Here is a 15,458-nt window from a genome sequence, read left to right as displayed (position 1 = left end):
CGACAGCAACGAACCTCCTGACTCCAGAATAAGGGCAGCGCCCGGCCATTAGAAGGTCTCTCCACGTTTACCGCAGCCCGACGCCGCCGATCCCCTCACGCCTGGGGGCAGCCCTGCGGGCGGCTCCCCGCCCCGGCCGTGCCCCGGCCCCCCCCCGCCGCAGGAGGCGGCCGGCGGCGCCCCGGGTATTAATAGGCGGCCCGGAGGCAGCAGCCGAGTGGCTGCGGGAGCGCGGGGCGAAGGCTGCGGGATCGGCTCTGCCCCGATCGGCGCGGGAGAGGCAAGGGTCACGCCGGGAGGTGTCTCCGCTCCGCACCCGGCTCCCACCGCGAAGGCGAGATGGAGGGTAAACGCCGGCGGGGCCCCAGCCGCCTTCTCCCTCCTCTTTCCCGGCTTCTGCGCGGCCGGGTGGAGAGCTCGGGGGTGGCGGGCGGAGGGCAGCGCCTCGCTGCTGGCCCCGCTCGGGGTTCTTCACCCCTTCCTCTGCCGGCCGTCGGCTTGCGGGGGCTCCGGGAGCCTCCCCGCCGTGGCTAACCCCGGGCTGGGGAGCAGAGGGACCTGGGGCACAGGAGGGAGGCAGGGTCGGCTCGCAATGCCGAGGTGCGGGAGGGGTAGCTCTGCCAGCCCTTCGAGGAGGGCTCCCCCCGCTTCAGAAACCCGCCCAGTAGCGTGTGGAGATGAGCAGAAGGCTGCCTCTAGAATATCTATCTTTAACCTTTTGTTAAAGCGCCCAGGCCAGGCTGATGGGGCTCTGAGCAACCTGGTCTAGTGAAAGGCGTCCCTGCCCCCAGCAGGGGGTTGGAACTACATGAGCCTTAAGGTCCTTTCCAACCCAAACCATTCTGATTCTATGATGCAGCAATAACGTTGCCATAACAGTTTAATAGAGTATGGTGTTTGCAACAATTATTATAAAATCATTGCAGCGTGGTGTTTTTGTTGAAATAAACGACCTTTAAAGAGTGGTGCCTTTTATTGTATTATTTTGTTTTCCCCAGGCACCAGAATAAGGCATGGCAACATAGTGATTTGCTTGGGAGCAAAAGGTCTCAAGAAGGGAGAAGTTAATCTCTTTTTATAAATATATTATTAAGTTAACTTGTTTGCCTACATTGACAGGAAGATCTTGCATCATTACGTAAAGAAAAATAAAAAGTTGCCCATATCTTTATAACAGTTGGGAATGCAGACTTATGGCTAATACAGTAATGAAACTTCTGGAGAAGCTTAGCAAATACACAGGATATACACAGTCAAGAACCATTTCTAGGTGTAGGAATCTAGAACTTGGCCCCCTCATTAATGGGATTTTATCTTCTGCGTTAGTGGAAGCATAGCCTAAAGAATTGTCTTACTTATCCCTTGCACAATCAGTAAGGCTGCCCTTGTGGGCAGTCTCCTTTCAGTACTGACTTTTATGTGCTCTTACCATTTAAGGTTATATGGGAAAACATCTACAAGACAAAGACTGAAGGCACCTGCCTGTTGCAGCAGTAGCATTGTGTTTGCTTTGCACAGCTGGAGCAGCTGGCAAAGTGGACACAGTTGGAGTGGAAACTTGGATGTGCATAGTGTTACCCTTGCAGTGGCTGCTGTGGTGAATGCAATGGGAGCATTCTTAGGGGGTGACACTGTTTGGTTGAGCACTTGTGAGGTTCCTCTTGCTTGTTGCTAATTGAGCCTAATTTCTCTCAGACATCATCACCACTGCTCACAAGGGCAGCCTTAGTGACTGTGCAGGGGTGAGTAAGAGGATTTTTAGGCTATGCTTCCACTAACACAAAAGATAAGATCCCATTAATTAATAAGTTCTAGATTCCTACTCCTAGATGCAGAAATGGTTCTTGACTGTGTATATCCTTCAGTCATTTGTCATTAGGGCAGTTTTCCAAGGTTGTTTTGGCATGGAGAAAGCCTGGAGAATTCTGTGTTTGGAGAAAAAAGAAATAAAAGGTGATAAGTTCCCTTGTGGGGCATAAGGGCTGAGTCCATTATGAGAGCCTCAAGCAAGTTACTCGCTCATCAAGTACAATAAACAGAATCAGAGCTAGAAACCACAAGAGGAGGGAAGCAGCCGTCATTTATGCAACTGCTGCTTTTCAACTTCTGAATTGCTGAATGCTTGGTGTGTATATGGTATGTTTGGGGCATTATGTGCCAGCAGACTGGGGAGATGAGTCAGCAAACATTTATTTCATGGTAAGGTGTTGCTGTGTTGCCGCCTGACACAGGTGTAATGTGAAGCATGGTAAAACAGGTTCTGGTAATGTGACACTCGGGTTAGTATTGTGGTCAGAGCAGAGGGATAGGATCTCTCCTGTGTCTTAAAATCTGATCTGATAAAAAAGATACTAGGATCTTTGCTAATATCACTTCATCATCAGAGGAAGGGAAACATAGGTTTGCAAGAAATGAAGTTTGCATAAAATAAAGCCATTCCGTGCGAGTACGTTCACTGTGCTTTAAACTTAATAAGAATTTTCCTGGCAGTTAATGAACATGTAGTGAAGAAGCTTAATTTGACATTTGGAGAAGTTCAATAAATAATTTTTCTTTCTTGATTAAGATATCTTTTAAGCTGTCACTTATACAGCCAAGAATTGTCACTTTTTAATGCATTGGGAGATCTCGTTGCATACTGATTCAGCCATTACTGCCTATTAAACAGCTTAGATTTCATGTGCCTTAATTTCCCTGCCCTTGAATATTTTAGGCAGCCTACTTCTTTAAAGACCATTTGTATTTCCATAAGCATTTGTTACATGTTCAAGACAGAAAAAATAGATGTTTTGAAATATACGTCTTTGTATTTCTCTAACTCCCCCTCTCCCTGAAGTGAGATACGATAGTCGCTCCTATTGCTCATCCCAAATGCTTACAGAAGGTACCTCTTAGGCTTCGGAAACCATAGACGTTGTTAGAGGTAGTTTGTAGAGCATTGGTAGCTCAAGGATAGTCATCAAGACATGGCTAAATTGGAGCCATTTCTCCCCCTTTTTTTCCTCCATCTGTGCACACAAGTTATCTTTTTTTAACATTAATGGGGTTTTTACATCTGCAATGAGGGAATAATGAATTTAAAAGGCAAATGATTGTTGCTTTGTGGCATGTCAGTGGAAGTTGTTTCTGTCGATGTTTATTGTCAGGGCTAGTCTAAGGGTAATGAAAGGTGGCTTTGGCCTGGTTCAAACACAGCCTTGGACCACGTGGTTTAGGGCAAGGTGTCCCTGCCCATGGCAGGGGGTTGGAACTAGATGATCTTAAGGTCCTTTCCAACCCTTACGATTCTATGATTCTATGATTCTATATGACTGTTTCTTGAGCATATGTGATCTTGTGGTTTTTTTGTTTTGTTTTGTTTTAAATTGAAAACCTTGTCAAGTGGCAGCAAATAGAGGTGTCTTTAAAGAGAACATCACTAGACCAGAGATTTTTCAGTGCCATATGATGAAGAAAGTGGTGCTTAGTGACTAGGGTCTTTTGTCAGCAAAGTAGCAATAACTCTACAGAGTAGTTGGTTAAATCTAGATCATTCAGAAGAGCTTTTGGTTCCAAAGCTTGGAAGTTTCTGCGCTTTGTCATGTCTTGCCTTATGTAAGCTGAAAAGCCTAATAAATATGGTCTTATCCATTGGCAGATCTCAGGATTTCGACATGAAAGGTGGTTTCATAAGCGGCTTGGCGTCCCTCCGCTAGTTACACTGGAAGATCTGTGTCTCATTGAGCTGCTTAAACTTATTTTTCTCAAGCAGACTTACTCCATTGTTCAGGGATTATTTAGCCTCCTTTGGGACCAATATATCACGTTAAAAAGCTGTTACGCCTGCCTGAAGGGGAAAAAGCAAGCAACAAATGCTGTATGTACCTGGTATTTGTTTGCAGTGCTGATGCTGATCTCAAATGACTGATTGAAGTTTTGGTATGATGGAAAAAAGCCCCAAAATAAGTTATCCATCTTCTGCCTGCCTTAGAGGAAAATCAGAAGACATAGGTGCAGTCAGACTGCAGGTGGTGTGGGGTCTCTGGGACTCCTTCAGCAGTCTGGGCAGGGATCATATGGTCTCATTGGTGAGCCCTAGCATGCATAGCATGGTCATATCTGTGCTTCTACTGGGCATCATCTGGGCTACTGCCCATGAAAAGACTACTGGTATCTTCAGCTGGCATTTGCTAATGTGTATGGTCACCCAGCAGCTTGGCCTCTTGCGGCTCAGGAGTGGTTTCCCAAAACCAGATAGGAAAATCAAGGCAGGCACGATCTGAAGTGGTGGGTCCAGAGACTGTCCTTCATCTGTGGTTGGTCTCTGCTGATCTCATCAGCAATGATTCTAATAGTCTGTGCAAGGCAGCTTGCTCCATTTTGAAAGTGGATTGAACTACTTGCTATACATAATATGCTAATAAATTATGAATGTCTACATAGGAGCTAATTCAGAGGATCTAGTGGGCTGGAAAGTTGCATCCTGATTTACTATGCATTAGTTTCCCTGTGTTAGTAAATAACAGCATATCTTAGAGTAATATTGTAGACATAAGTTAGTGAGCAGTATTAGGAAATCCTTTGTAAGAAACAGAAAATATAGAAGTGTTAAGAAAGTGATGGTAAGAAAAAGTGAGAGGAAAAAGGTTGTTTTGGCTGTAACTGGAATGTAGAGGTAAAACTTCCTAAAACAAAATTTAGACTTTTCATCTGTTTTTGCATTTTTAACTTGCATTGAATCCCAGAAAACTCAGTTTTAGTAAATTACTACTTTCTTAGATGATTTTTGAAAGACTGGAGTTAGAAATTGTTTTTATATTATGAACAAAAATACAGTTCTTGCACAAAATTACAGGCTGTTGCAGACTCTCTTAAATCAAGTGGCAGGACTTCCATTTGGAAAAAAGCCCCAATTGTATTTTCACTTCAATTTTTTACAGTGGGAAGCAGAGAAATCTCAGGGGTTCTTTATATTCTATGTGGGTCACACACACATTTGTGAATTCTGTCTGAACTCAGCCTGCTGAAGTTAACTTTGCTATCCCATGCACAGTGCCTGTGATTGACTTGGATGGTGAAATATATTCACTTTCCCACAGAAAAAGGGTTGCTCATTAAATGTTCATTATCGATGTGCAACTTCTAATTAAAATAAAAGCCATTTTGTTTCTCAGATGCTTCCTACACTGTTGGCAGGTGTTAAAAATTAGAACGTGGGAGCTGAGAGAATCTCTTTGGGGTCAGGGAGTTGGGATTTCCATTTCATAGTTGGCATCTGCCATTTCTCAATTTCACATCAAGGTGAATTTGAATTCTCCACAGCCTTTCTTCTTAATTGGAAATGTTACAGCATGAATCATTCCTGCAGTTACTTGGTTAGGGCATTGAGAAGTTGTTATTAAATATTAACATCAGTTCCTGAGGTTTGGCTGCATAAAAATTCCTGATTCTTCTTTCTTAACGTTTGTCTGCTTCTTTCATTTTATTTTTTCTTTCTTAGCATAAACCATTGTGTATAGCATGTGCTTGGCATGCAGTGAATGGGCACAACATGTCATGAGCATCCAACTATTGAGGGTGCCTCTCAGGACTCTGGAAACATGTCTTAAAGCAGAACCTCTCTCCTAGTGTGGACCTTGCATTCCCTGTCAGATAGAAATCCCTGGGGCTCCTCCCTAGATTTCTCTCTCTTGTCCCAACTTTTCCTTTCAGAAAGGGAAATTTGGGTGTGGACTGGAGAATAGGACCAGTTGTTTGTACTGTTGCTGTTCAGTGCTAGCAGTGTGCTCAAAGAGAGTTGAGGGACCTTTGAGTCTGTACACAAGCACTTCTGTTTCCCTTGAGTCCTGCTCTATAAAGGTCACGTTTGCATTTTCACAGTTGGAGGATTTCTGTGGGTGGTGACTGTTGCAGGCTTTCTGAAGGGAAGCACCCGACTTGTTCCCTGTCCACAGGCCTGGTCCATGAAACTGCAAAACAGGAACACATAGTACAGGACCAGTTGCACGAGCCCTACCATACCTGCGCCTATTTTGTTTTCATATGGATGGTTTTGCCAGGACACTGAGTTAACTTGTATACTGATTCTAAGAATCCTGCATTTCCTTTACTTGGCAAACGGGCCTGGGAAATCAGTTTACTAAGAAACAGTGTATTTTGCCTTAAAACTAGAGTGGCTTTACTTCTGTCATAGATATACCAAAAGTGGTGATTAAAGAAACAAAATTGTCTTTTTAAAGATTATGTATGCCAAGGGACTCAAATAGCTGCATAGCACAAGGCAGGTTTGTGTTTTAACGCTTTGATATACGATATGGCACTACAATAATCCATTAAGCATGGTGGTGTGGAGCTCGACACTGAAGTTCACTTGTTTTCTTTTGCTGGACACACTGAAAGAAAATACTGAGGTCTTCCGAAAGAAGAACCATAACTAGATCATACAGAATGAGAAATGTAAAATTTGTTTCTGATTAATGCTGTCAATTATTACTGCGTCTGTTACAAAGCAGAAATCAGCCCTTGGTCATAGCCAGCCTTTTGCATTCAGTGGAATAGTCAGTGATACTAGTACAGTGTAAACTGAATAGGATTTGGCTCTGGCATTCAGGCACAAGCTACTCTTTCACAACCACCCCCTTCTGTTTCTGCCTTTTCTTTGTAAGCAGTAAATCTTTCCGGGCATTTTATTCTACTCTCCCAAATGTTGTCAGAACGTGCCAAGTACAAAGCTCCAGTTTCTTTTTGTAGTGCAAGAATTTAGCAGTGAAAGTTTCTGTATGTTTATGGAAACACAGATGCAGCTTTAAAAATACTAGGTTGTGCTTACATAATGATATAGAAACATCAGAAAAAATGTTTATTTTTCTTTACATTATTACAGCTTTAATTTATGCTTTCTGCTGGGAAAATAATATTGATCATAAAAATGAAATGTTGGTTGGAAATCCTTAGGTTTCTGTAATAGAATATTTCATTCAGGATGAAATGTGAGAGTTATGGGCTTAATTCTGCCGCTACTGAAGCCAGTGGCTAAATGCCCAATTCCCTTCAACTGGACAGGATTGAGTCTTCTCTTTGGAGAAGGGTATCTTCAACAGTAAATAATCCTTAATCTCTGATTTAAAGCACTTCCTTTTAGTAAAGTTTTAGTTCTGTTTCAAGCCTGGAGCCATTTGGTTGAAATGGCAGTTGATGTATCTTCCACAAGTCTGTTTTCTGAGTCTGTTTAGGAGTCCATTTGTGTATTCTTCAATAAAAAATACTATATTTATTGCAGCCACGTCTCTAGATTGTTTGCCTGTCATGTTTGAAAGCAAAAAACGTATATGTGACAAGATGCTGTTTCTATGAAATGGGCTCAATGTGAAACACATTCCCTTAGTGCTTTCAGGTGTTTTTGAGACAGATATGTAAAAGGCCTCAAATTCTTGGAAAATAATGTTTTGAGCATTTGAGGTATGATTCTTTTTTCTCAGAGACAACATGAATTATCAGCTTATAAAGATAGCGTGTGAGTTAGCTTGGATGCTGAGCTCTGAGAAGATGTTAAAGGCATGCTAATTAACTTGGGTACAGTGACATAAAAAGTGAACCTTGAATCTTCTTGAAGGTTCAGCCATCTGAAATGTAATAAATTGTTCATAGGATCTTTTAAAAAATGTGATAAAAAAATGTTATAGAAATTCAGACTTTTATCGTCTACTTATTTTTCCTCTTCAAGGTTTTTACGGCAACCAGGAGGAAACACTTTTATTTTTCAGTAGAGTTTAGAATTCTCACAAGAGCTCCAGAAGTCAGACAGTTATAAGTAGAAGATTAAGTGTCACAGGATTTGCAGTAAAATCATGAGGGATGGGAATAATATACATACCCAACAGTGGTTTGCAAAACCTGAAGACCTTTTCTTCAGAAAATGTGTATGTTTGGGTCTTGATTTAGCTACTGATTGTCAAATAGTTGCACCTATTAAGTTCCAGTAATAGTCTTACAGTATGTTCCAGGGCAGATTTTAGCTCGGCAAGTTCAGATTGAAGTGGTGATAACAAAAAAAATTAAGAAAATGGTAAATAATTGCAAAGTAAATTATTTAATTAATTATAATGTGGGCTAAGTCCTGAACCCTTTGCTGGAGTCTTATGTGGGTAAATTGCTCTTTAAATGAAGGCTCTTTTCTCTTCCTTCCTTCTGACCCCTCTGTTATGTCTGAGGCCCAACACAGATGTGTGTGGGACTAGGGATAGACTATCACCCATTTTCCAGAGGATGTCTTCTTCCCTGGGCTCCACAAAGCGTCTTATGAAGACTGTAAAACTGTGTGTAGAGGTAAGCAGACCTGCTTCAAATAGGGAGCTGTTGTTAGACCTATCACACAGTTCCCTAAAGACCTGGTAGAAAAAGTGATGTGAAGTTATGCTTTCGCTTTTCAAAGAATCCCTGGAAGAGGCCATTGTAAAGTCATGGAAGTATTAGTATCACATCTCTATGCAAAAGTGTCAGAAATAGGGCGGATGGAGTTACCAATGGAAAGCTTTTGCACAGCTCTGGTTCTAGCAGAGAGAAGAAAAGAAAAGTTAGTGCTCCTCTGTCTATTCTTCTTGTAACCAAAGGAGGTATCAACATCGTGCTCCGTGACAGATAATAATCTCCTATATAGTTTTTTTTTTGATCCTGTCCTCTTTTCCATAGAAACAAACACTTTGATATGGTGTCATCTCCAGGTGATGTAAAATCTGAGATTCTTCTGAGTTTATGTTAAGCTCTGGTTAGTACCTAAGGCAGCTATTTATACATCAAATAACTATCAGTCCAAAAATAGCCTCTCTTTTGTCTGCCCAAAGACCTGATGCCTTGTTAATACCTGATGTTTTAAGTATTGTAAAGTTGACCTACTAGCTTGTGTTTTCAGAGAAACCTCTAAGACTTTTTCAAAGCTGCGCTTTCTGTACAGTGTCTCTGCTGTGGTGTGCTGGGAAGCATGATGAGAATTGATGTTTTTGACATCTGATTTCCCTCTTTGCTGTTGAAGATGTAATACTGTTTTCTTGCTTGTTTTATAGCTGTCCCACAAGAACATTTATGCCTCTTTTATAAAAATGTGCTGAAGGCCACTCTGTTCAGCAAAACTTAGTATATTGCCCCTCTGGATTAAAAATAGAAGTAATTTCAGAAATACAGAGGGTGGGGGTCTCATTTTTCTTAAAAGCATTATGGGAAGCCTGAGGTTCCATCTTATGTTAGAATTTTAGCTTGTTTATCAGTTCTCTTCTGATAAGTGAAAGTCAACTGAAGAGCTTCTCTGAGTCATCAGTAAATAAAAGCTCATGGGATTAACAAGGTTTCTTTCAATCGATGGACCTCAAAGTCATGCATCTCTCTAGGCAGCGTTGTTCTTCTATATACTCCTGCTCATGAGGAACTGTAATTATGATAAGCATGATGAATGTGTCAGACTTCAGTGTCTGGCAGTTTTCTGGAAATTTAGTTCTTTGTTTAGATCTGGGAAAAATCTACCTTTTTTCTGTACTGCATAACTGGAGCAAAATGTAATGCAGAAAATGAAGTTGTTTTGGGCATAGAACTTTGTCCACACATCTTTACCCTTCCCTCATCCTCCTGTAGATGAAGATGATCCTTCAGTGCTGCCTGGTTTCATAGATCTTAGCTATTCTAAGGTGAGATCAATGGACAGATGCAGTCTGTAACCTAGATAATTTGGATATGGTAGTTAACTGCTACTCCTTTGCTCCTTTCGGCACTATACTGTTTCATACATCTGTTCCTTTGATATCTCCAAATGTCTCACTTTCATCTTTATCCTCACGTTGCTTAAGACTGGAGTCCTGATCTTGCCGTATGAAATCAATACATGAAATAGATACGTGCTGGCTGCTGTTGGCCAGTGTCTTATAAGCATCTTGGATGTGCTTTCAGAGTGATGTAAAGAAAGAAGTAGCAATGTGTTTATGGAACACATCAGGAAAGTACGTCTCATGGATAAAGGTGAGGGAGAGGAAAGAGATTATTGTTGAACTGAATAAACATGATAATCTGCACAGCAATTTTTTGTAATTAGTGACTGAGGGCACTTAATAGGATAAGGGCAGAAAGAAGTACAGGTATGTGATATTGACAGCAGTCTCAAAAGGTTTTATCTTCATGGAGTGTGGGTCAGTGAAACACCTTGCAAAGGATGCAGAAGACTGAGCAATAGGACTGGCTGGTGGGAAGAAGTAGCATAAACATATGGGAAGTTAAGATGAAACTAATTTAATGAAAAAAGGGGAGCAGGAGGGATGACGTGGAAAGAAACATTGTCAGCTAAGAAAAATAACTATCATCCTGCACTTTATTTCTGTTTATCCAGCTGTATCATGTTTTGGGCCAGAACTGTATTTGTATTTTCCTCTGTGTTTAGAAGTTGCCTTGCATGCTTTTGTATGCTACAGAAAGCAGCAGATACCATACAGTATCCTGTTATTACCTACATAATAACAATCTAGGTTTGAAGTAACACATTTGGCTTTTTGTCTGCAAAGATTCTTACACCAAAATCTAGGATTTTTGTACATGTGAAAAGTTGATGTATTAATCTTTTTTTCCTTAAGTTGACTAAGGAATCTTCATCAGTGAAAGAATATTTTTCTAGTTTATGAATTAGTTGTCCAGGCCTTGCTCTAATGGCGAATTATTTATCTTACAGTTGGTATTTGCAAACAGGAGATGGTCCAGAAGAAGAATGCCATTTTGGTGGATGGGGTCACCCTAAATGGTCCAATAATGGACTCAGAAGCAGGAGAGAAGTTTGTGGAAGAGGCCTGTAAGATTATAATGGAAGAAGTCATCCAGAAAGCTGATGACGTAACAGGAAAGGTAAAGCCATACAGCGTTGTGGAGAATTTGTAACAGAGATAATGAACAATAAATCAGTTTTTGTCTAAGCTGCTATTTTATTGCACTTTAGCCGCACAATTACTTCTAGTCTGTCCCTGGCTCTGAAATAGCTTTACAAATTAAGAAAGGTCATATTATAGAACCTTCCAATAACATAATTAACATATATTTTTGCCAGAAAATGATATTTATTTTTTTTTTCCCTCTTAGAGTACAATGGTTACTTTCTTTGAGATGACAAATGGGTGTAGTGTTTGTAGTGTTTTTCTTGTTTGGGGTGGGGTGAGTTATTTGTTTGCTTCTCAGTGGCACTGATGTTGGAGAAGGAGGAACAGTGGATGTGGTACCACTGTGAAGGGCAACATTGAGGTTTCTGTGGCTTTTGCAGAACCTCTGCTTAAGAGGCTGTATGGGAAGAGGAGCTGCAAATGAATCATGCTTGCCTTTAGGTGTGCACTGGTTGCTCCCACCCCTTGGCAGAACAGCATCTGAAAATCTTGTGATTACAAATCCTTAGCTAAGGACAGAATTTGAGCTGCAGGCCTGTTACTTTACTGCTTTCCAGCTTTCCCCCGCTCTAATGTTTATGGGCAAGCAATGCCCAAGACACAGTGCTGACTGTGGTGCTTACCTTGTACCTTTATAACCTCTTCCTCTTGGCTAACCTGTTTACTGCTGGTGTCTTTCCCCGTCTCCATCACTAGGTTTGTGAATGGCAAGCCCCTGAAACACTGAAGCAGATTCTTGACCTGGAAATGAGGGACACTGGAGAATCTCATCAGAAACTCTTGCAACTCTGCCGGGATGTTATACAGTACAGCGTCAAAACCAGTAGGAATGTGATTTCTAGTGAAGTTATTTTGTATGCTAACTTAAGGAAGACAGGATAATGTTTATGAAGCTGTCACTTTTCAGGAAACCGGGGGTGCGAATGTTGGTTTTCTGCTTGCCTATACAAGTATGCAAACTTTTGGCTGTGTTTCCATTGTTTGACTGAATGCTGGTCACCATAGGTTTGACTAAAATGTCTAATTGTGGCAAACTAATCAAAAACTAATGCCTGTAATGCCATTGACATTAATGGTAGATTCTGTCATTTTAAAGTCTTGTGAAAGTCACCTAGACAGGTACAACAGTCTAGCAAAACAGGCAGGAGAAGGGCTTTTATGTGTGATTTCCTGCTGTCTGAGTGGTGAGGAGCGGAGCTGCTGTCATTGCCCTCATACTTTCTTAGTGATGATTACCGTACATTTACTATTGTTTTAGAGCAATAGCCTCACAGGGTGTTAATTTGCTGATAGGCAATAATTCCTGTTCCAGACGCTGAGAAGAAAGCCTGCAGTGTTTCAGAGACAGAACACCACATCTCTGCAGGATTAGTTCTCTGTGGCTAACCTTTCTGCAGCATGTCTAACATAATTCAGTCTTAGCAAAAAGGGATGAACAACATCTGTTCAGGAAATACTGTTGTGGTTCAGTAACTCAGAATTTCAGATGTGCAGAGCTTAGGTAGTGTTTTGAAAAGTGAGAGGGACATTTGATATGGTTATTTGTGCATTTCCAGGGCATGTTCCTTGCTACAGTCACCGTTGCTACAAAGTAAAACTGTAAAATAATTTTGAGTGAACTCATGCCTTTGAAAACCATAGAATAGTAGCAGTACTGATCTACAGGGGCAGTGCACTAATAATATGCAGATATAATTACTGAGTTACTGGAAGGTGTTCTGTTTATCTTATTTTTGCAAATTGCCTTTAACTTTCCATTCGTTACACTGTATCACCTTAGAAAGGATATTGTATATAAATATGCTGTGCAAATGGTCTTTAACCCAAGTATAAACATTTATTGAAGCCTCAGATATAACATAAATGGAGCCAAACAGTTTACCTGGTTTTGCATGTAAAAGTACTATGCTGTGGATTAAAATTTAGGGGGTGATACCACTGCTGAACTGACTTGGTTTTATAGTCAGCAATAGTATAGAATTTTCTCATAGTTAGTTATATCTCAGTGTTTCCAGGCAAGTAAATAAATTCTCTTAACTTGTCATTTTAAGTCTGCAGTGAGATTTTCCAAGCTGTTATGCTACCTCTCTCAATACTGAATCTTTAATGGGAGCATAGGCACCACTGCCTGGGATCAGCAGGTTCCTGTATTCTACTGCTTACTGAAATTTGGCTGAACATCCATGGCAGCCTCTGAAGACTGCTGTTAAAAGCCACTGTGTATACTCAATTATCAATCTGTCTTCTTTTTTTGATTAGTAAAACTTGTGAACAACCCACATTCATTCTGTGCACTACTTACATCCCTCAAACCTTGTTTTGGACCTGAAAGTGCTTATTAAATTTACTTTCAGAGGGTTGTCTAAGCTAAAAAAAGGACAGTAAGTCCAGAAAATACTGAGAGAATGGTTGGGTGAATTGTGGTTTTCAGTGATCAGTGTTCAACTGAGAAAGGCCTGTGATATATTCTCTTTTCATGTACATTCTGTCACTGCTTGCTTTTCGTTTGTGTATTCAGGTCATCCGAGATTCTTCAATCAGCTGTATGCTGGAATAGATTATTACTCGTTAGTGGCTCGTTTCATTACAGAAGCACTGAACCCAAGTGTGTAAGTATAGTTGTTTGTCCCCTTGGTGATGAATTGGCAGGCATGCTTTTTGAAATAACAGCTTCTCTCCCCTCCCCCCTCCCCCCCATTTCCCTCCTCCTCTTTCCCCCACTTCTGATTTCTGTTTTCAGTATTATAGCGGAGGTAAGAATTGTGCAGGAATGTGGGAGAGTAAACAGTCTGGATTGGATGAATAGCTCATGAGGTTGGCTAATCTGATGAGGCCTTATTTTTCTAGCTTGTAAAGTGGGGTTTAAGAGATGAGCTCTTTGTTTTACAATGCTTTTAAACCTAGACTTTCATCTTTCTTGGTGCATAAAAATGAATTAATAAGACTTCCCAAGTTGTTCATTTCCTTTGAAGCATTCTGCACAGAGTTGAATGCAAGTGGTTACCTGTCTACTGCTACTTGTAAATGTAAGGCCTAAACAAAAAGTAATTGTTGCTTTGCAATAGATCATTATAGCTGAAATCTAAGCATGTGACCTACATTAAAAGAAAACCCTGATGTATTACTTTGAGAGCTGAAGTGTCAATGTGATGCTGTCAGGAACTAAGCAATTGCTCTACTGGGTCAGATCCACAGTATTTTTAGTTTAGAGTTCTACTGCTGATGGTGATCAGCTTCTGATAGATAAGAGAAAGGTGCAAGAAACCTTAATCTAGTTTTACCAGTATTCTGTGCCATGAGTTATGTAGTCTTAATATGAATCATGATTCCTTTTTTTTTTTGTTGTTCAGATACACATATGAAGTATCCCCTGTGTTTCTGTTGGTGGAAGAAGCAGTCATCAAGAAAATGATTGAGTTCATAGGCTGGGAAGAAGGTGATGGTATATTTAATCCAGGTAGGAGTAGTTCAGATTTCAAGCTGAGTCATTATAAACCAACTAATACCAGTAATTCCATGAACATTGAATTTGTGTAGAATATTTGAAAATGCATGTAAAAATCTAGTGATGTACATGTACAATTACTTAATCCAGGCTTATTTTACATGTTTCTAGTAACAATTATGTGAATCTGATCAGTGAATGAATGAAAACAGTTCTACATTAAATATGTGAAAATTGTTTGTAACTGATGCCCTTCCTGACCTTATTAACAACAATACCAACAGCCTCATTGGACTGAGTCATATTGGTTGACAGAGAGGGAGATGATTTATGTGCCAGACACCAGCAAGTGGTGCCTGAGCACACTGGTCTGTGTACCCTGCCTATCAACTGTGGGAACCAGAGTTTATTGTAGTGGGAGTGTCATGAGCTTAACTCCACTGAGTTTTGATGGTTGTATTAAATGTTACGATAAGGCCAACCAAACAAATATTCCTTAATTTTCTTGATAAGCCACAGTTTTCAAATGCTCTGTAAAGCAGCATTCCAGCCCACTGTATTGAAATAATGAAGCATAATGATATTATTCCACAGATTATTTGGGTAACAAGTTATTAAGCTCAATAGGAAGCTTTTATATCTAATTTAGGGGTGAGAAGAGAAATAAATAAATGAATTTAACCTGCCCAAAAGCAAAACAAGGTAAGTAATTCTAGCCTACATGTGAATAGTAGAAAAATAAACTAAAAACTCCTTCATACTTTTTTAAGTAATGATCCCCCCCCCATCAGATTTGATGTATATTTTCCGTAGAATCCTTGCTTTTATGGCAGAATTGCATAACTAAAGCATACTGTGACACTGTCAAAAGATAAATGAATTGTGCTTTTTGGTGCTGGTTTTATGTAAAGGTTTTTCTTATTGTCTTGGGTTTGTTCTTTTAAGAGAATAAAGCCTTTCCAGATCTTACCTTGCAGATCTTCCAGTTGCCACTCACTGTGCGTTTTTTTCTAATAGCCTTTCCTGCGCCCCCCCCTTCCCCCCTCCCATAATTTCCCATCATAATACTGTGAAGCCTGGTTGCCCAAGGGTTCTCCTAGGCTCTGTGTGGTGCAGCCACAGCTGACTTGGTA

General features: G+C 40.6%; 1 protein-coding gene across 1 annotated transcript in view; it reads left to right on the top strand.

Annotated features, from left to right (window-relative positions):
• The first annotated feature begins 242 nt into the window (after positions 1-242).
• The window catches only part of GADL1 (glutamate decarboxylase like 1), an 83,113-nt gene continuing 67,897 nt past the window's right edge, over positions 243-15,458 (top strand). The window contains 5 exon segments of the mRNA XM_030503748.1: positions 243-346; positions 10,682-10,851; positions 11,577-11,703; positions 13,399-13,489; positions 14,231-14,337. Coding sequence (XP_030359608.1) covers positions 340-346; positions 10,682-10,851; positions 11,577-11,703; positions 13,399-13,489; positions 14,231-14,337 — 502 coding nt within the window. The 5' untranslated portion in view covers positions 243-339.

Source organism: Strigops habroptila, chromosome 1 (assembly GCF_004027225.2).
Source record: "Strigops habroptila isolate Jane chromosome 1, bStrHab1.2.pri, whole genome shotgun sequence".
NCBI classification, from domain to species: Eukaryota; Metazoa; Chordata; class Aves; order Psittaciformes; family Psittacidae; genus Strigops; species Strigops habroptila.
This window is presented reverse-complemented; position numbering and strand designations above follow the sequence as displayed.